Raw genomic sequence first — 22,590 nt, 5'->3', positions numbered from 1 at the left:
GGTCAACCAAAATTACCCTCAAGTTACCACCAAATGGTGAGGGAAAGGACAAAATTGGGTTAAAGGCAGTAACTTGCTCTTTTATTGATTATAAGAGAGGAAACAAAGAATGATTGCTTTTGTAAAGCAATCAATTAATATGATATAACGGCGTTTAATCACCACGACTATAATAAAATAATCTTGCTATTAAATATTGTCGATAATAAAAACGATAAATTTTATTATCAGTAATTTATTAAAAATCATTCTCTGAGTAAATTCAACTAAAGGCAGGTATGACTACCTTTTTTGTGTATTGAATTATACAGTTTTTTCTTGTCCCTTAGACAAGCTTGTACTTATTCGGTATTATCAAACTCAGCATGTATACAATCAGATTCCAGGACGGATATACCGAGAGTCATCCCCCCCTTTCTCTGTTGTTGTTGTTATTTGGTTTTTAGGAGCATTAGCAACTAAGGCCATATTGCTCCAGGGATATGCGGTGGTCATTCCCTGACCTTTCCGCATCCTCCGTATTTGGTGGTCACGGGCTCGAACCCCCGTCTAATCAAGAAGCTTGCGCTACGCACTGCTGCTCCTGCCCACCTGGCTACGGAGGCGCCGCCCCTTTCTCAGTATCCATTAGTATAACTCCTTAACATAAATTTTTAAATCATCTGTTTAAACGCGTATACGTTTATACAGGTGATAGATTTGCTAAAAAAATGTGATAAATCCTTTTATATCCAATTAGCTTCCATTGCACTTACCTCAACTCTTTCCAAAGTAACACAGAAACCACGAACCACCAACACTTAACACTATCTCGAAACTTTCCATTTGATGAGTGATTGCCAATATGGATTCCATCAGTTGTGATATAATTGCTTATATTACCTATCTTTGGACCAGGCTGAAAACGTTTAGTGAGACTCAAGCAGTTGTTCTTACTATTTTCAATGCTTTTGGTCTTGTTTGGGATAAAGGCTTTTAAGAAAGCTCCCACCTAATGGTTTTCCTTCTGTCTTTTTGGGTACACAGTTTGCTTTCTGACCGTTCACTGCATGTGATGGTAAATGGCTGTCTGACTTCTCAAATAAAGATGGTGTTCCCCAAGGTTCAATTCATTCTCTCTCATTTATTATATTTCTTTCACGGACTGAGAATCCTGTATGTAGTTTTGCCGATGATAGCACACAACACCTCCAATTTGACCTTAGTCTTAACAAAACAGCGCCAACTTATAAATGATTTCGTCTATACACACCTTTACCCACGTATCAAAAGTCAATATAATTTCTTACTCAAAGTGGCTGATTTTATTAAATTAAATACTCAGATTCTCTAGAATCTGATCAGGTAACCTGCCGTTTCAAAGCGTGTCGGCTTCTGCTAGTCAGTATTTTACACCTTCCTGGCCGTTTGTTGAGTTCAGTATCGTCTATGGGCCTCCATTTCTTCAGCACACTGCCAATAAAAAATTGAGACTAATTCCTGAGCAATGTAATAGCAGGCACTAATCATTTTTCCACATGACACTTCAAAATCTATTTATTCTTTGAAGCTCTTTCTTATATTCATTGTTCAGCGTACACATTTGAACCGAATTCCGAACTGCTGATACCATTTATAGATCAATTAATATTTGCACGTTTCTTAGTCACATTTTCCTGCAATCAGAGGGTTTGGTTTTTGGTTTTTTTTAAGGAGCATTAGCAACTAAGGCCATATTGCTCCGGGTCATGGGGTGGTCATTCCCTGACCTTTCCGCATCCTCCGCATTTGGTGGTGACGGGCTCGAACCCCGGTTTGATCAAGAAGCGTGTGCTACGCACTGCTGCTCCTTCCCACCTGGCTACGGAGACGCCGCAATCAGAGGGTGTTCCATGACTGTGATAGGATAGTTATGTGCACAGTATAAAAGGTAATTGCAGATTCGACTACACTTTAATTTTTGTCCCCAAGTGCATATTTATAGGGTCGCAAGATTCCTGAGGATAAAATGGAAGACATCGAAGGTTTAAATGCCGGACAAGTACTGAGGGAAGAACATATATCTCCTGTTTAGTTGTAAATTAGCGTTTAGTATATATTGATTAATTATGAACCAATTCTTTTATTTTTTGTAGTAAAGGGAAGAGACAAAAACTGATTAATGAAGTCGTAGAAAGAATGTAAAGAAAAATTTAATTTACTGATCTATATATTCAATTTATATCAATTTTATAAATTGATATAAATTTATAAGTTTGAAAAAATATTAAAATTATTATTTTTAAAATTTGTTTGTTAGTTATTATTATTTTTTTAATCATTTTATAAATAGAAACACTTCACTAAATATAGCGAATAAGGATTTAAGGTACAAGAACACTAATCTAGATACAGTGCAAAATCGATTTATTTTCTGAAATTCATTTTCAGAGAATAATCTAGATCACGGGTTCCCAATTTGTGTTCCGCGGAACCCTAAGGTTCCGCAGTAAAATTAGTTTTTGAGCTCTAATTAATAGTTTAAAATATGTATGAAAAATTTATTTAAATAAAGTTTCAAAAATTATTAATATTCCATAGAGAGAGAGGACCTGCGCACAGACTCTGCGCGGCTCGCATTTGTGGAAAATAAAATCCAGTTAGTCTAATGGTGGATGAATGAATAGAATACTTGCATTCGATTTTTACCTCTCACCACTAGCTGAGTCATATCCCCTGACGAAATCATCTGTAGTGAGGTGGGGAGCAATGGTACAGCGTACAAGTGGGCGTATCAGTCATAGATCGGTGGTGTTTTGCACTGCACTCATTTTGTGATGTCTTATGTACTTTTCATATAAAAGTAAAGTGGGCATCGTATTAATTTATAATATTACGATTGTGTATACCCCAAATTAAAATATCATGAATCGTTGTTTGAGAGAAGGAGTTTTAAAAAAAAGTCTAGCAAGCAGTTCACATGTTTCTAGTGACAAGGAGACTGGTAAAGCGGATACTGACGAAATTACAGATCAAGGCACTAGCATTACTTGTGAAAACAGATGAATCGAGGAAAAGGAAAGTATTGTTTGTAGTAGTGGTAGTAGTAGTAGTACTAGTAGTGGCATGTGATGCAAGAAAACAAGTGTATGAGCTTATGCAGCATCAGCCAAAAAAAAAAAAAAATCACACCATTCTCTCCAAATGCCTGTCCAGTTCCTCCTTAAATTTATTTAACTATCAACTTCCACAACGACAGATGGAAGTTTGTTCCAGCAATTAACCACCCGCTGGCTAAAGGCAAATTTCCGCACATCTATTCTACATCTGTCTTTTCTTAATTTGAATTTATGCCCCCTTAGGTTCGTAATCTGAACAAGTGGAAGGATCCCATCAGAATTCAGCGTGCTCAACCCATTACCCATACACCTCAATCAGATCACCGCGCAGGTGCCTAGTCTCCAGCCATTGCAATTTACAGAACTTAAGCCTCTCTTGGTAAGAGGATCCCCTCATTCCCCTCAACAATATTGTTGCCCTTCTCTGTACACGCTCAAGCAAATCTACATCCTTCCTAAAATGAGGCCTCCAGACCTGTACGCAGTACTCAAGGCGTGGCCCGACCATTGCTTTATACAGAGGGACAATCACCTCTTTTTCTCTGTTAGCAATATTCCTATATATCATTGACAAAACCCCACGACCTGCCCTGCCAGCCTGTCTGCATTGCTCAGAAAACTTCATATCTGACTGCACAATTACTCCCAGGTCTTTTTCATTTTCTACCTCATCGACCTTACATCAAACAGCCAAAATAAAAGTTAAATTTAATGAAGTTTCATTAAACGAGTTTTGGTGTGACTTAAAAGAATATCCAAATTTATTCAAAAAGGCAATTCGTTGTTTGTTGCCGTTTAATACCACATGTTTGTGTGAAAGCGGATTTTCGCTCTACACTGCGACAAAAACAAAATACAGAAGTAAGTTGGATGCCACTCCTGATATTAGAATTCAGCTGTCCACAATTAAACCAAATTTTGAAAGAAAAGAAGACGTTTAATCCTTAATATTTGCTTTTCCATTATTAATCTGTTTTTTGTATTTTCAATAAATTATTTTTGATTTGTTGTTTTATTTATTATCAGTAAAAAACTGTCAGGGTTCCAAAATTTTTTATCAAGGTGAAAAGGGTTCTGCGATTAAAATAAATTGGGAACCGCTGATCTAGATAATATAGAAACTCTTTAAAAAAAAGCACTTTACAATCTGTAATTCTTAAAAACGACACATTTTGCATTAAAAAAAAAATACACTTCAGAAATATTAAGAAACTAGTCCATCATTTATACCTTTAAGAATCCATGAAAATATGATGGCATTTCTCTTTTTTAATGCTATAGCTAATTCAGTTAACTTTGTAACTTAGCGCGAACTTCTCTTTTCAAATTACAGCTGCGTGTCTGGCTAATACAGCGCTTACGTGAGCTATTGGCCAGTTTGACTTGTGCACTTTAGAAGAGCAGAGAGGCGAAGAGAGATAGAAAATGCCAAGTGCGGGCACAGCTAGAAAAGTATATGCTTGATTAAATGTATGATAGAAGGGATCCATTAATGCACTTTCCTGAAAGAAAAGCTAGATATATCACGGAATTTTAAAATACCAAATGCCAACCGGACGGAGGATGGAAGAAGTCAAAACTTGAAGTCTGCTAACCCCATATATTTACAATATGCATAGCTATTTAGGTTATAACTATAATGAATTCTGTGGAGCCATGTCCCTTATTTCGCGTTCTTTCAACTCCAAATTTAGAAATGACGCACTGGAGATCCTAAAAATAGCCTTATTGGTGTGAGTTCGTATATCCTCTTTATTATTTGATAAAGTGATTAGTGAGAATTCATATTGGCATAATTAAATTAATGGAAGGCGTAGTTTTACTGATTTCTCATTAAAAAATATGATTTTGATTAACTCATGCTTCAACGTTAGGTGAAAGTTCAAGGAGATTATTTATTCTTTTGCATTAAGTTTGTTTACTGTTCTCCGGTTAGGAACTGCTACCCTAGAACAAGGCTACGCACTTTTGTTTGATACTAGTCTTCAACCCATCGATGATATGTTCCTAGGAAAACAGAACACGTCACCGAAACAAAAGTCAATTGCAGTTTAGTCATAAATGTTTATGTATCGAGCCTAGAATGGTGTCAATCGACAGATAACTGGTAATTGGCAACATTGTTGATGATGACGGTAGATGTCGCTTGTGGTGCATGAAAAACGTACAGTACAACTTTTCATTTAACTGTCACCCGATTAACCATCAGTTTCTGTTAACCGTGACAGGGCTGTGATGCCATTCCTGATACTCGTGGCGCCTCCACCATCCCCTCGTCAGTCAATCTGCGCTTACAAGTTCTTGAGTGCTGTACAAGCATAGCATCTGTTTCTGGCATAGGAGGGACAACAGTGAACGACATAAGGCGTGACGCCGACAAAATTGATACTCGCGTATCGAAAATGGAAACCATTAATAGTAGTAATGTGAAAGAACGTAAAACCATGAAGCTTGCTGAAGATGCTGAATGTTTCAGTGGTTTGTTCAAAAACGCAGCCAGGAATTCCACTATCTGAATATATGGTAATCGAGAAAGCTATCGAGATGAATAAAAAGCTTGGTGGCGAGCCTTCATTCAAGGCGAGTATTGGATGGCTGGACAAAGTTACCTAAGTTCCATCACGGTATTCGACATTATCGATCCAGAGCGAAAAACTAAGTGCAGTAGTGCCACGACTTCTGCCTTCCGCGACGAATTACAGAAGAAAATAGCCGAACAATATCTGGTTAGAGATCAAGTGTATGACTGCGACGAAACTGGTCTTAAGGGCGGCACTTCCTAGAAACACTTTAGCCTCAAAGAGAAGAAAATAAAACTCCGGGATATAAAATACAAAAAGATCGCATAACTGTAATGCCAGTGGTAGCTACTAATTCCCGTTACTTGTTATTGAGAAGGCTGTAAAGCCTAGGTCTTTCAAAAATGTCCATGTAAATGCGTTGCCAGTTAAATACGTCGCACAAAAACAAAAAACGCGTGGATCAGCCAAGACGCAGTTCAAGATTGGTTCCATAAAATATTTGTACCAAGCGTAAGCTCACATCTAGTATAACGAGGTTGGCTACAAAAAGCAATGCTACTGATGGACAATGCACTCACTCATCCCATATATGATTTAAAGAGTAATGACAACAAAATAGCGCGTCACTTTCGGCCTGCGAACGCTACGTCTCTCATTCAACCGATGGACCAAGGAGTTATCGAAAGTATGAAACCTCAATATCGCAAAACGTTTATACAGAAACTTATTTGGACAGAAAATGAATTCAGTGTAAAAGAGTTTTGGAAGAGTTATACCATAAAAGACGCCTTTTGAACTTCCTTGACTCTTGGAATGATTTTACAATTCAAACCTTACAAAGATGCTGCGATAAACTGTGGCCTCTAACAAAATCAGCTGTCGCCGAAACCGATATGGAATGCATTCCAAAGCAAGCCGAATTCTTCTAGCTGTGTTCGATTGTTCCCGGTTTTGAGGACACCACGATAGTAGAAATGAACGATTGGCTGAGTTTAGGCCGAATGGACGTCTGCTGCGAAATTTTAGACGATGATGAAATTGTGCGAAATGTGACGAATGTGGTGAATGTGGATGTGGACATGGACAAGACTAAGGAAGAGGAGACAAATGACGCCAGCTGGACAATAACGATAAATATAATTAGTTACAGTAAAGCTGAAGTTACGCTGTCAAAGTGCATCGAATGGTTCGAAGTTCAGGAAGAAGCGGACGAGACCCAAGTGTTACTTTTCTATAAAATTCGTAACAATGCTTCCCAAAAGGCACGAAGAATACTGAAGTAAACGTTAAGAGGTGTTTAAACTAGATTGTAGGAAGTTTTCCTTTAGCCAGCGAGTCATTGATTGCTGGAACAGGTTGCCTTCACAGGTAGTTGAGCTGACAGTTTGAATAATTTAATTCAGTGGTTAACTGGATACCTATGTAAGGAGGAAAGCAAATAATTTATTTGTATTTTCTTTTTCTGCCAGTTTTTTTTTTCTTTTTTTTTTTTTTCTGCCAGTGCATCAAAAGCCTGTGATGAGGTTTTACTGTATTTGGTCTTCATTATTTGCTATGCTATACAATTTATGATTTTTGTTTGGATTTTCGCAATGCGAATTCTAAAATTTGAATACAATATTAGGTTGGTAAGTGATAGTTTTCCACTGACTATAGGACTGACGCTGGTCTGAATGGCACCTAAGGCGAAACTTTTTCTTCAGTAGCGCCAGTGCCAAGGTGCAACTCTAAAAAGGCTGTTCAACTGTCCCATGGAATTTGCGCTTACAGGCTCCACGGCACACTCAATAAGGTTAGGTGTCGCTCGCGAACCCGAAACTCTTTCTTCAGAATGTGTGTTTGGAGCAGAATTCAAGATTTCATATTAATGAAGTTTTCCCTATTTCCATGCTTGTACTACTAAAATGTGTTCTATTATTGAAATTAATAAAACCCAAACTTTGTGGAGCCCTCCAACTGCTTAGAAATGTGCAAAACGCGTGGTCATAGTCGAGAATAAAAATATAAAACAGTAATAACAAATACTTGTATTAATATGTATCAAGGGGAGCATTTTTTGTTGTTGTTGTCAATTTTAACAATCATTTGCTTTTGTCAAAATATTGTGAAGTTGAAGAAGCAAGCGAATTTGGGGGGGGGGAGAATATACGTTTTTGTTTTCAAATTAGAAAGGCAGAATCAACTCTTTGGCTTCAGCCACGTCTATGATTGAAGCCAACGAGTGTTATGGTGGATAAATATAGTATCCCACATACCAGTGACGAATTTCATAAAAATCTAATCATTTTAACGCTACTTTGTTCATGTTTCATATTTTATAGCTACACTCCGGATTACTGTTGTGTATTTTGCCAAATGTTTAATACGTAAACGCTATTCCCAGCTATCAAGTTTCTCAGGCTATTATTTGTGACTTTAACTGTTCTTTGTTAAACTTTTTTAATACCGTCAAGGTTTTCAAAATGTGGTTTGCAACTTCCAGGGTGGCAAATTTTTTCTTTTAAATTTTGCCCTCGGTTTTATTGTATTTTATTAATTTTTTATTTCTAGTGAAACGGTTTTCTTTTGTAAAGTTTTAAGAAACATTGTTTTCTATGATATATACATTAACATTTAATTATTAAAAGTAAGTTGTATAGTTATTTCTTCTCCAACTCTATCTGTTCAAGGTTCATATAAATGCATATAAATTATCACGCGACACAGAAACCTATGGCAGATATAAGCTAGTCTGTAATTAAGTCACAAAGGAGGTTAGGAAAGCGAAGGCAGATTACGAGAAATATTTGGCAAAGGATGCAAAGAAAAACAGCAAACACTTGATTACTTATATATGTCTTTATGCTTTACTGTAAGCCCCTATAGCTGTTGCATTAGTTGTCCCGGGGCAAGCTCAGTATTGTTAGCATGTGTTCTGTAAAGTATAGATGGTACATCTCTACACGGCCACGCTGGTCCGGCACTTTGTCCAGCATGCCTCTTGGACAAATCTGCAACCACTGGTTTGTCTGGAGATGTTGCCTCTCTGCATTGTAGGAATTCGTAACCGAAAGCTAATAAACGGAATTTATTATTAAACTCTAGAAGGAAAGGAATGAATCAGATTGGTCCACTTGATATCGATGGTTAGAGGGAGATGATCCTGCTCAGATAGCTGAAAAACTGAATGAGTATTTTGCATCTATATTCACATACGAGGAATTCTGTAGGGAAGTGGAGGACAGAAGCATATTAAAATCTAACAGGGAGCTAAATGATTTTGAAATAACAGAGCAAAACAGAGAAGAAATTGTTGAAGTTAAAGATAAGAACGGCACCAAGGGTGGATAGGATCTATCCAGGTATATTGAAGGAGGCAGCAAAGGAAGTAAGCAAATCCTTAGCCATAATTATGAGAGCATCCTCGGACTCAGAGGAGGTCCTCACGGACTGAAGATGTGCAAATGTATCCCTAATTCACAAAAGGGGAAATACAACTTCTAGACTTGTTAGTTTAACTTCTGTTCCAGGGAAAATAATGGAGTCAGTGGTTAAAGAAGCATTGCAGGATCATCTATACAAGTCTGTAATAATAATTTAGACACAGCATGGGTTTGTTAAGGGGAAGTCTTGTCTGACCAATTTGATTGGATATTATGATGTGGTCACAAAGGAACTGGATGCAAAAAATAATGTTGATATTATATACTTGGATTACAGGACAGCTTTTGATACAGTTGTAGGAAGACTACTGTGCAAATGAAGCAGTATGGCATTAAGGGCTAGTTGCTACAATGGATAAAAGGGTAGTTGAGTGGTGGTGGAACACAGAGTAGTAATCAATGGACAGACACTGCTCTTCGTGGATTAATGTTATTAGTGGTGTCCTCCAGAGTTCGGTGTTGGGGCATTGTTTTCTATATTTATCAATGATATTGATGAAGGTATATGAGGCTTAAAATCCAAGTTTGCAGATGATACGAAAGCTGACAGTGTTGGTAATGACAGCCACACTACTGCAACAGGATCTAGAAAAGTTGGGCAGATCGGCTGAGAAGTGGCAACTGAAGTTTAACATTGGCAAATGCAAGTACTGCATATGGGTAGCAGTAACCCCAGAGACATGTACCAACTGTGTGGTATTACACTCAGTGTAGTAGAGAATGAAAAAGACCCGGAGAAAACTGTGTAGTCAGAGTTGAAGTTTTCTGAGCAGTGCAGAGAGGCTGTCAGAGCAGGTCATGGGGTTTTGCCAATGATATATAGGAATTTTGCTAGCAGGGATAAGGCAGTGTTTATTTTTTTGTATAAGGCAATGGTCAGGCCACACGCGTTGAGTACTGCATACAGGTCTGTAGGTCTCATTTTAGGAAGGATGTAGAGTTGCTAGAAGGAGTACAGAGAAGGGCAGCAAGATTGGTGAGGGGAACATAGGGTTGCTCTTACAAAGAAAGGCTCAAGTTCTGCAAATTGCAGCATCTGGAGACTGGGCACCTGCGAGGTGATCTGATTGTGGTGTATAATGCCTTGAATGGTTTGAGCAGGTTCAATGCTGATGAGATTCTTCCCCTTTGCTCTGATTACAAACCTGAGGGGAGCATAAACTGAAATTGCGGAAAGACAGTTGTAGAATAGATGTGCGAAAATTTGCCTTTAGCCAGCGGGTGGAACAAACTTCCATCTGTCGTTATGGAAGTTGATATCTTGAATAAATTCAAGGGAGAACTGGACAAACTTTGGAGCGAATGAATGGGTAAAATTGGAAGTGTTGGTTTTTTTTTTTTTTTTTTGGATGATGCTGTATAAGCTTGCTTTCTTGAATCATATGCCTATGCCAATGCTAGTTATTTCTTGTCCAACTCTAACCCTAACAAAAACATTAGTTTTACTTTTAAGGAGGCTGGGGGTCGCACAAATTCATTTATCATTTTAGAAGGTCGTTATATAAAAAACTTGAGATAATTGCAATCTGTTGCTACGACAAAATAGTGAAAGGACAGAATCAAACACAACTTGATAAGAAAATCGATTATTTTTATCTAAATGTGTCACATAAGCATTCTCCTTGATTAAGGCAGTTCTTGCTCTGTTTTTTCAGAATCCCATAAGAAAAGATTTGCCAGTCTACTTATAGTGGAAAAATGGATAGCGATAAGCAGATGGGTTTGTGAACACACCGCAAAACTATGAAAGATAAGATAACCAGAAGGATGATTTAAACCAGTTCTCAGCCTTGACATTTTCAATCCGTTTCAGAGATCTGAGAAATACAACTTCTAGAATCTCATTAAAACATAGTATTAATTTTTAAATAATAAATTAACCACAAAAAATATGTTAATGTATATATTTTATGATTTTGTTATTAAATTATTGTTATTGGTATTTCGATAGGGTAGATCCAAATAATTTTATTACCAAATGAATAAATTTGTTCTCAGCAGGAGAACGGTTTTTTTTTTTGCATTAGAAACTAAGGAAATTTCTGTGAATTGCGTGCGTTGTATGGTCAGCTTGCTTTTTATTTTTTGTACAATTGTCAATAAGTTTCGAAAAGAAAGAGAGAAAGGACTAACGACGATGTCGAAATTCTTCAAAGCAATAGCAAATGCGTAAGGTAGAGAATTTTATGAACTGCTTTTATGCGCGCAAAGGCTATGAGGCACAGTATGTTATGTCTGTATGTTTTCATCTTTTAGTCAGTCGGTTTGCTGTTTGCCAGACGAAAAATCCGAGTTCAAAAAACAACAACAACAACAAAAAAAAAAAAGAACATAACATGATTAATTACTTGAGACCGACTAACTCTGTCACATTATGAAAAAAGCTGATAAAAATTACTTGCGTCGTTAACGGCATTCAAACTCTGACCTCCTAAAGGTAAAACTTTAGAACAGGGTATAAGAAGTGTGTGTGTTTTTAACAGGCTTTCATTTTTGGCTAGTGAAAAAAGATTATGTTAGTTTATGCCACTAATTCGGATGGGTTTAAGCAGGCTAGTGAATAAAGGTTAGGTTATGTTAGGTTATGTTATGTTACGCTACGCTGGAGTGCGCACCCTGTTCTGAAGTTTACCAATAAAATTTATTTAATTAAAAAATAAAACAAAACGTGAAATACCTGTTGGTTTAAAGGATGCTGCTTCTCGCATTCCAAAGCCTCCTCCCTGGTACTCACCAAGCCTCCATACTACATTTCTATTGACAGGCCACGGACCCTTTAAAGCGAAGCTAACATCCCTAGGCATTGAAGATGATCCACTATGTCACTGCGGGGCTGAAGAAACGTGGGATCACGTAATGTATAATTGCCATGTATATGACGAGTTCAGGCTAAGGTTTGCCACTAAAATGCAAGAAAATCCCCGGCATTGTGAGCACCTGATTATGATGGACGAGCAGTGCTACGCCGCCTTTACAGAGTTTGCGCAGTCTGTCTTCACTGCTAGACGGGTTCGGCACCCAAACCCCAAACACCACCCATTGAAGATCAAAGTAAGAAACTTCCTGGATATGACAGTCCTCCCAGGAGAAGAAAAAAAAAAAAAAACACTCTTTCCTTCCTTCGTCCCAGGAGTGACAGAACCCACCAGCACAGCTCAGCTACGCTGCCATTAGGCCTCCCTAGCCACGCTCCCTTGCGTGGGCCTTTGCCTCCACTCCCCGGCGGGAGGGGGAATTCATCCCTGGTGTCCTACCCCCTTCGCCACCCCTCTTTTTCACTCTGGTGGGGCATGGGCCTGCTCCACTGACTTGGGGTCATTTTCCCTATGGACCCCATACTCTATCTTTTCCCCCAGTCTTCAGTCTCCCTCTCCTTCTCTAACTTACAACTAGCGTCCGAATCAACTCGAAATTGCTTGAGTTCTACACCCAAAAACTTAACAGCATCAAATCGACCAACTAGTACACCCTTTGTTTCGGCTGACCCCTATCTATAGCATTTTTTTTTTTAGGTCCTTGCCACTGAAATCTCAGGAAATTAGGTGGCAGGACCTGCCAGAGTAAATAACTAAAATAGTGGTGTACCTGGTCTGCCTCCACGGGGTGGAGTGGGGCAACGTTGGGTCCCATTAGGGGCCCAGTGGCTAAATGACCAGATGAACAACAGTACACGACACTACACAAATACAAAATCCATACACTCTTAAACCTCTGGCATTGACAGTGTTCTGTTTCACACCCACAATGTATAGCACACGGAGATGGGGGAACCCCTGGTGCCGTTTGACACTAAACACACTCTACACTCTGCTTCTCGCATTTAGTGTGTATGAAGGGGGTGGGCAGTAGTTTAGTCGGGAGTGTCTCGTATTTGAATGACAGTACTCTTTGCATCTTTTGCCAAAGATTTCTCGTAATTTGCCTTTGCCTGCCTAACCTCCCTTTTCACTTGATTACAGACCAGCATATATCTACTACAGTCTTCTGTACCTAAATTAAAAATCACAATATTCACAATCATCTATTTATATAGCACAAAAACAGTATATACACATTATTTATAACTTCAAACTTATTCAGTATCTCAGAACGTACACAGTTTTTGAATTGCGAAGTGCTGTGCATTCGAGCATGTACCGATGAAGCGGTCGCCTGATTGGTCCCTTAAAAGTTGCGTTCTGGACGGCAAATAGATGTATGCTGATATGCAGTATGTACTCAGATTTAAGGATGCATGCAGGCTTGAATCGCCTTCTGAAAACACAAGCCATTTGGCAAAAATTAATTTTCACCCCACCCCCTGCTCTCATCCTGATGCGGCATCTAGAGGCACCATTTCGTCAGCTAGGCTCGGGTGTCGAAATAGTTTGACATGGAACTGATGATCTGTCAGTGGCACCCCTCTGATACCAGCACCCTTGGCACCTGCCCCAATGCCAAGGCGTTCCTATGCCACTGTATATATATGTATATGTATATATATATATATATATATATTTTTTTTTTCATGATTTGTAAAATTTGGTGCCTCTTAAAGAATGGCATCCAGGGCAAGGGCCCAGCTAATCCATGCCTTTATGTGGTACTGCAAATTGGGTTAACATAAAAGTAACATAAATTTAGCCATTTCCTTATTAATTCATACAGTTTTGTTTTTTTTAATGAGGTGAATTAAAGTAATATCGTGAATAGCACTTTTTTTTTTCTAATTTTTATAATCCCTTGGAAATGCTTCTCATGTAGCATTCTGTTTTGAATATTGATTGCATTATCACACAGAATGAGTTTTTTTGCAGAGACCATCATCATCCTATAGATTAAATGCAGAAAGCAACTGTAAATCAATGGGCATTTCATGTTTTAAATAAATTTTATTTTCTGAATTCACATTGATTGTGTCAGGAGTTTATTTCAATAAATTGCATTATTTCCAGTAAACATGTTGTTTTGCATCTGTTTCTCTGATACTTGATATTTCTCTGATATTATTTGCTTCAAATCAGCAAAAGGGCATACTTTTTTAGGAATGACTTCAATTATGTGGGCAAGAGCTTGGTAAACACAGTTATGGCTCTGATTCTGTAGAGGTGGGCAATATGATGATGATAATGTGTGATTGTTGGTAATTGAAGCTCGAATTATGCTTGAATATAGGATGTACCTAAAATAAATGGACAACTTAAGGGAGAAGATTCAGGAGATAAAATGGAGTGAAAAATGCCCTGATCAGTGTACGGTGAAAGAGGCTTACTTTGTGAGTTAAATAAAATTAAAGAAATTATCAAGAATATCAATAAATTTTATTTTATGAATAAATTATTAACCAGTTATCAAAAAATTGTCTTTAAAAATTAATGAGTTAACAACAAATGTTTGAAGTGGCCACCATTTTCTCCCACATGAGGTTCAATTTGCCATAAAACTAATAACAAACGTGTTGTAGCATATTTTGCATGGCAGATTTATCTGCAGCTTCCAAATAATTCCACAATACCTCTGGACCATGAATGTGTTAGTGTACACTGACTGCTTCATTGCACCCCAAAAATAATAAAAAGTCTAACAGTGTGATATCTGTTAATCAGTAGGCTGTTTAATCAGTCATTCCCATGTGCTGTCCCTCAGTGTGGGTAAGGACCATGTAACCATTGTCTAAATACAACAGTGAGTTGTGGTGAATTGCCATCTTGTTGGAACTATATTGTCCTCCTTTTTGCCAGTATGAATGATGCCTTCCAATAGTGCTGTCAGTGCATTCTCCAAGAAAGGTTGGACCTAAAAGGCAAACCTGAAAGGAAAGGTTGTACCCGAAAGGCAATCTGGCAAACAAAATGGACCAATTGTCACCAAGGACCAGCTCAGACATTCACAGAAAACTGCTTCTGCATATGCTGAAGCTGTATCACATGAAAATTACAAATAGCCCACCAATGGCTGTTGTGATAATTAAAAATGCTACTGTGAATGAATTGTGCACTTACCTGTGAATAAAATATTTCTCCAAAACATGGGATTGTTGTTACGGGTCTGTAGAAGTCAAGTATAGAACTTTAGTTGGGATACTGAATCAAGATCAGTTAATTCTGAGCTTTTCATAGCATCCTGTTTACAACATTTTCTGACATCCCCAATCTTGCTAACAAACATCTTGTGCTTATTTCAGGCTGCTCTTCTGCATTCCCCAGAATTTCTTCCATTCAAAAGCACATACGTGTTATTCAAGCCCGTAACTACCAAATATGGTGCTTGTATTCTCTCGATCTTGTGAACTCCTCTGACCGCATAGTCATCCTGAAGGGTGAGTATGGGCTTGGCAAACCCAGGGTCCTGAGCTGGATATCATCATTCTTCTCTTTCTTGGTGATTCCTTTCTACCTCTCTCTCTCTCTTTCTCTCTCCTCCTCTCTCTCTCTCAGGGTAACAGCCGACTGGGCTAGCTGGGTGGGTAAAGTGCCTGCCTGGCAACCCAAAGGTCGTGGGTTCGATTCCCGCCTCGGGCTTGGATCAAAGTACTGCAAAAACCTTGGGAGGTGCATTATGGCCACAGAAGCCTATGCGCCAACAACTACCAAAAAAAAAAAATCTCAGGGTAACTTGGGGATTTTTTTTTTTTTGGCTGGTGCAGCAAAAGCCTCAGGCTTCCTTGTACTGTATGGCTAATAATAATAATAATAATATAAACAGAATTTATTTATTTTATGTGGAGCACCTCTAGAACCCTCGGTACCAGTGGTCCACAGCAGCAAAGGTTTAAATTAGAAGCAATATGATTGTGAATTTTTTTGCATTTCTTACGTGCCATTTGACTGTTACTTCACACTCACCAAGCACAAGTTACATATCTGCATACTCATTAAATGTAAAAGCTATTGCTAACTTGTGTATTTTCAAAACTGAACAATAAGCAAGAGTGAGGAAGTGAGAGTTTACCACTTTGAGTAGATTAGCATTAGCATTAGTAGAGGCATATGATGCAAGAAAGCAAGCTTATTCAGCATCAGCCAAAAAAAAAAAAAAAAAAAAAAACAACAACCACTACTCCCATTTCACCCCTCCGTTCGTTCGAAATACCTGTCCAGCTGAGCCTTAATTTTATTTAGGCTATCAACTTCAACAACAAGCGATGGGAGTCTATTCCACAAACCAACTGCCCGCTGGCTAAAGGCAAATTTCCGCACATCTATCCGACATCCGTCCTTCCTCAATTTGAATTTATGCCCTCTCAGGTGATTATTCTGAGCAAGAGGAAGAATCCCATCAGCATTGAGCATGCTCAAGCCATTCAAAGCCTTATACACCTCTATCAGATCACCTCGCCGATGCCTAGTCTCCAGGCTCTGTAATTTGCAAAACTTAAGCCTTTCTTCGTAAGAGCAACCCTTTGTTCCATTCACTAATCTTGTTGCCCTTCTCTGTACTCGTTCGAGCAGCTCTACATCCTTCTTGAAATGAGGCCTCCAGACCTGTATACAGTACTCAAGGTGTGGCCTGACCAATGCCTTATACAAGGGAATAATCACATCCTTATTCCTGCTAGAAAAATTCCTGTATATCATTGACAAGACACCATGAGCTACTCTTGCAGCTCGTCTGCACTGCTCAGAGAACTTCATATCTGCCTGCACAATTACCCCCAGGTCCTTTTCATTCTCTACCACTGTCAGCGTAGTACCACAGAGTTGATACGTTGATCTGGGGTTACTGTTTCCCATATGTAGTACTTTACATTTGTCAATGTTAAACTTCATTTGCCACCTCTCAGCCCATCTGCTCAACCTTTCCAGATCCTGTTGCAGCAGCATAGTATCAGTAGTGTCCTTAACAACCCTGCCAACCTTGGTATCGTCTGCAAACTTGGACATTAAGCCTGATACGCCATCATCAATATCATTTATAAATACAGAAAACAACAATGGACCCAACACTGAACCCTGAGGAACTCCACTAATAACATTAGTCCACGTTGAGCAGTGTCCATTGATTACCACTCTCTGTCTTCTGCCACTCAACCATCCCTTTATCCATAGCAGCAATTTGCCTCCAATGCCACACTTCTCCAATTTGTGCAGCAGTCTTCCATGCGCAACAGTATCAAAAGCCTTTCTAAGATCCAAATATATAATATTAAAGTTATTCCCTGCATCCAGTTCTTTTGTGACTACATCATAGTATCCAATCAAATTGGTCAGACAAGACCTGCCCTTAACAAAACCATGCTGTGTCTGAGCTATAACTGAATTCTTGTCCAGATGATCCTGCAGTGCTTCTTTAACCAGTGCCTCCATTAATTTTCCTGGAACTGAAGTTAAACTAGTTCTATTAATCATATCATGCTTCAATCTGACTCAATCAAAGAATGTACAAATGTAAAACATCTCTTTTTATGCATTTGCAGTACAAAAACTAAGTCATGTGTCAGTGATGAATTCATTCACTTATTGAAACATTTTATGAATGTTAGATACTGATATGCTTGGTAATTTCTTTAACTGCATTTAACAAATGAAGTAAGACATTTTCACCCTACGTTGATCCTTTCACTTAATTTTATCTTCTGAACCTTCACCTTTAAGCAGGAGTGTCTTTTCTATTAGGCACTGTGAGGCACCTAAGTCTTACAAAAACAAATCAGGGATCTAAAAAAAATATAATTCAAATAGAAAACAATTTTATTCCAACAATAAAATTATAAAACTAAATTTTAAATGCAAATTTCTAAGAGTTCATGAGCTATTGTGCATTCTTACTGATCTGTATTCGTTTTTTGGCTTTTTCTGTTATCAAAACCATTAAGAAGAGTGATATGCATTTTTTCCCTCTCCTTTAGTGCTATATAAAAATAGCTTTCATTTGGTGCATTTGATATCATCACTTTCAAAACGCTTTCCTGGTGGAGGACCCTTTTTCCCAAATTTGAATTGCTTTGGACCATAAAGTTTATTGAATTGTCAAAATGAGTTACATTCTCAATAAAATTGAGAATTGTTGATTTGGCTTGTTGTTTTTAAACATATTTATGAAAACTCCATTCTTAGATCAGAGGACAATTTGCTGATTTTATTTCCTGGACTTAATATTAGACAAACTAAATTGTAAGGAAGTAAAATTTTCATCTGTCATCTAGTATTGTATTTATAAATGCTATATGTTGCTCTCTAACTGTATATTTGCATATGTCTCTATATTTCTCAAACATGTAATTTATCTTTTATAGATGATGAGTGCGGAAATTGGTCTTATTCATCACCAACAGGTCAGTATATCTTGTTTTAATGTATTAAAGGTCTACCATCACAATCTTTTTTATTCTTCAGTTATAACTGAAATACATTTATCTTTACATATATTTACATGTATTTACATACATGTAAAAATAATTATTATTTTAATAATAACAAAATATTAATATTATTTTTACATATATCTATTATTATTAATTTACAATAAAATTAATAAACAGAAATACTGAGAACATTCCAATGTACAGCAGCATTAAGCCAGAAGAGTTTATTAGACTGTAATGTTAAAACTATGCAAATCATTCCATTTTGAAATTGAGGATAAAAATTTGGCCAACTGATGTTGAAATCCTACAATGTCATACTGCCACTTGGCCAATGCCTACCTGAATGCTATTTTGTAATCACTGTTGATCTTAAATGTGTTGATCCTTTTTAACATGTTCTTTTATATGCACATTGTCCTTTAAAATAGTATTCACTGTTGAAGTAGTGAGACCTAATCCACACCATGAAATATTTTTCCCACATCTGAGTAGTATCCTGCCCTTGCCCTTACAGTCCATGAAAAAATCAAGCTACTCGACTACCATTGTTTTTTTTTTTTTTTAATTTCATGATTGAATGATTTGAACAATCAATTAATTATTTATCTCTCTCTCTCTCTCTCTATCTCTCTATAAGCCTCAGGCTTCCTTGCACCATACAGCTAATAATAATCATAATAAAAATTTTATTTGCAATGTGTGTGCATTAATTGCGCAGTCAGATTGAAGTTTTCAGAGAAGTACAGGCTTCCAGAACCTGTCTGCACAATGATACACAGGAACTTTTCTAGCAGGGATAAGGAGGTGATTATTCCTTTCTATAAGGCAATGGTTAGGCCATAACTTGAATACTGCATACAAGGTCTCGAAGCTTCATTTTAGGAAGGATGTAGAGCTGCTGGAACGATACAGAGAAGGACAATGAGATTGGTGAGGGGAACAAAGGAGTGCTCTTACCAAAATAGGCTTAAGTTCTGCAAATTGCAGCATCTGTAGACTAGACACCTGTGAGGTGATGACCTGATTAAGGTGCATAAAACTTTGAATGGTCTGAGCAAGCTTAATGCTGATGAGATTCTTCCTCTTGCTCAGATTATTCAGGTGAAGGGACATAAATTCAAATTGACAAAAGATAGTTGCAGAATAGATGTACAGAAATTTGCCTTTAGCCAGGGAGTGGTTGATCGCTGGAAAAAACTTCCATCTGTTGTTGTGGAAGTTTGATAGCTTGAATAAATTCAACTGGACAAACTTTTGGAGCAAATGGATAGATGAAATGGGAAGTTTTTTTTGTGGCTGATGACGTGTAAGCTTGCTTTCTTGCAGTGTGTGCATGCGTGTATGCACAACCCTGTGAATGATCAGAGATTTGGAAAATCCTGTTATCCATATTGAAGGGACGAAGTTGTTGTTGTTGTTATTTGGTTTTTAGGAGCATTAGCAACTAAGGCCATATTGCTCCGGGAATATGCAGTGGGCATTCCCTGACCTTTCCGCATCCTCCGTATTTGGTGGTGATGGGCTCGAACCCCGGAAGGGACAAGTGGAACTTGTGGTTAGCCCATTTTCAGAAGCCAGATAGCATGGTAATAATACTTGAACTGGAAAATATTAATAATGGAATCTAATACTTGGTAAAAAAAAAAGATTAAATATAATATAATTAAATATGGCATTTTTCCATGTGAAAAAATTATAGTTTGTGTAGTGTTGGTTCTAATACCTTTTGTGTTTGGGGGTTTTCTTCTGATGGCATCCTTACTCTGACAAAGACAGCACAAGAAGGGCTACAAGTTTAAATTGAGGAAGGATGGTTGCAGGATAGATATATATGTGGAAATTTTCCTTTCAGCCAGAGGATGGTTGAGTGTTGCAGAAGTTTGAATAAATTTAAGGAAGAATTAGAAAACGTATTAGAGATGGACAGACAGTATAGGAAGGTTTGGTTTCCCCCCCCCTTTTTTTTGGCTGATATTGTATTAGCTTGCTTCCTTGCATCATTTGCCAATACTAATACATTCCACCTCCAGCTTGAGAAACCTTCAACTTCTGAAATAACCTCAACCAATTCCTTAAATGCAAAGAAGACTTAGTTAACTTCAATCTTTCTGAAACTCAGTTCTCTGTTATTTTTTGCAAAGAGTTTACTGTTCCTATGCTCATCTTTGATGATAGTCTGATTTCTAGACCACATATCTCTATTAGGGATTACCCAGCATTCCAATCTCTCTTGTGCATAAGCACATCACAAATATTGCTTCCTCTGCATCAGAAAAACCGGTGTTTCTCTTTCACACTTAGCATTACTTTTCTTCTAAACAATTACTCACTCTGTACAAATCCAAAATATTCCCTATCTCGAAATATTGTTTTCACATCTGGGGTGGTATCTGCACAACCGCTCTCTTCTAGACTCTATTCAAAAGAGGGCAGTCAGGTTAATAATGGTCCATCGCATAAAAAATCTCTTCACTTTGTCTCATAGACATTCAGTTTCTGTTGCATGCCTTTTATATAGATACTGGGCAGTCAGGTTAATAATGGTCCATCGCATAAAAAATCTCTTCACTTTGTCTCATAGACATTCAGTTTCTGCTGCATGCCTTTTCTATAGACACTGCCATGGATACTTCTACTCACAGAACCAACTTTTTCTCTTCTTCATTTATCTTTTCTACTTCTGTGTGCTGGTACAACCTTCCTTTGCATTCATTTCCCAAAAATAACAATTTACAGTAATTCAAGTCTAATGTCAAGAAGTGTCTTCTGTCTTCTCAGCCTTCAAGACCCAATGCAGGGTACTGCATAGGTTCTAATACTTTGTCTGGGGTTTTCATACAAAAGAAAAAAAAAATGGAGCCATTCTTCATGCAGCTTCTACTACCTTTGTGAGAAGTGGCTCCCCAATTACCATAGATTTTGTTATAAAAAACTTAAGGTTTCTAGATTTCTGATTTCATTTTAAGGGTGAAATTGTCACTAACTTATTGTTTTAATTCATTTAGCATATAATTTTTCATTATTTCGAAATTCTGTTTTTTTTTTTCACTAGGTCCTGAAGATTGGCGACATCTGTGTCCAACATGTGGTGGTGAAAGGCAGTCACCTATTGATTTAGCATCCCCAGAAATAAGGACCCTACCACCTATTAATTTCCAAAATTATAATCAAAACCTTGGAGAAATGGAACTAACAAATACAGATCATTCAGGTAAAATCCTCTTCTCATTATGTAAAGTAACCTTCACTGTTGTAAAATGAACCTGTAGATATTATTAATATTTGAACTACTTAATATTTGTATTTTTTTAGTTTTAGATATTAAATTCAGTCTTTATTTCCCTATCTCTCTTTTGTGACTTCTCCAATCAGCATCAAAGCATAACTGTTGGATATAATTTATAGTTAAATTCAGTAGGATATTAAAAGTTCAAAGTAGCTCTTCCATTGTAATTTAAGAATCACAAATAAAATCCTTTCATACAAATGGAAACTCTTTGCAACTTAAATTTAAAATAGTAATGCATGTTTCCTAAATGATTTCTCTTGAAGAAAAAATAGTTCGATAATAGCTTTCTTGCTGCTGCTGCTGCTCAGTTTGCCAGACTGGTCTTGGGAAGTTCAGTCGTCCAGTTGGATCTATAGTCTGTAGCCAAAATAGCTAATTTCATGGGATAAAACTGATTTATCATTTATAACTTAATTTATTAATTTATAAGTATTTGTTTATATATCACGGGGGAAGAATAGGAATCAGACCCTTTGTATTTTGAAACACTAAATTTTTATGAAAGAATAAATTCTCTGAATACACAATTGTTATTTAACCATTTAATTTGTAAATAAATTTTCCTTTATATGGCCATTGTGGTCAGAGGGATTTACAACTTCATTGTAACTATGTTATTGCAGGTTCTGTGTAACAGTACAATTAACAATGAGCCATGCATTCTTCTGATAGTGCACAGGCTCTGCCTCACAATGTGCATGTGTATTACCCTCTGACAACAGAGAGCTATATTTACAAGAATCTATAATGATACAGTTTTTTTTTTCTAAATCTCAACCTGTTCATGCTATTTTGTGGTATTATAATTTTATTTATGAGATCAACTTTACACAAAAGCTTATAGCATAATATTTTGTCCAGTAAGGTATCTGCTAGCAGATTCAAGGAATTTAGAATTGTGTGTTAGCTCTCCTCCTAGATATAAAGTTTTCCTTCATTGAATTAATAATAAATTTCGGTAATAATGGCAATCAGATAATCACTGTATATGATG

At 37.3% G+C, this 22,590-nt stretch overlaps 1 protein-coding gene across 1 annotated transcript in view; it reads left to right on the top strand.

Annotated features, from left to right (window-relative positions):
- LOC150090096 (uncharacterized) overlaps positions 1-22,590 on the top strand; it is a 141,346-nt gene that overhangs the window by 1,099 nt on the left and 117,657 nt on the right. The window contains exons 2-3 of the mRNA XM_090390173.1: positions 18,236-18,274; positions 21,360-21,518. Of these exons, the coding sequence (XP_090246299.1) occupies positions 18,236-18,274; positions 21,360-21,518 (198 nt within the window). The remainder of the gene's footprint in view (positions 1-18,235; positions 18,275-21,359; positions 21,519-22,590) is intronic.

This window comes from Mastigoproctus giganteus, chromosome 2 (assembly GCF_048544385.1).
Source record: "Mastigoproctus giganteus isolate SK-2022 chromosome 2, ASM4854438v1, whole genome shotgun sequence".
Taxonomy (NCBI): Eukaryota; Metazoa; Arthropoda; class Arachnida; order Uropygi; family Thelyphonidae; genus Mastigoproctus; species Mastigoproctus giganteus.
The sequence above is the reverse complement of the archived record's forward strand: the minus strand, read 5'-3'. Positions and strand labels throughout refer to the sequence as shown.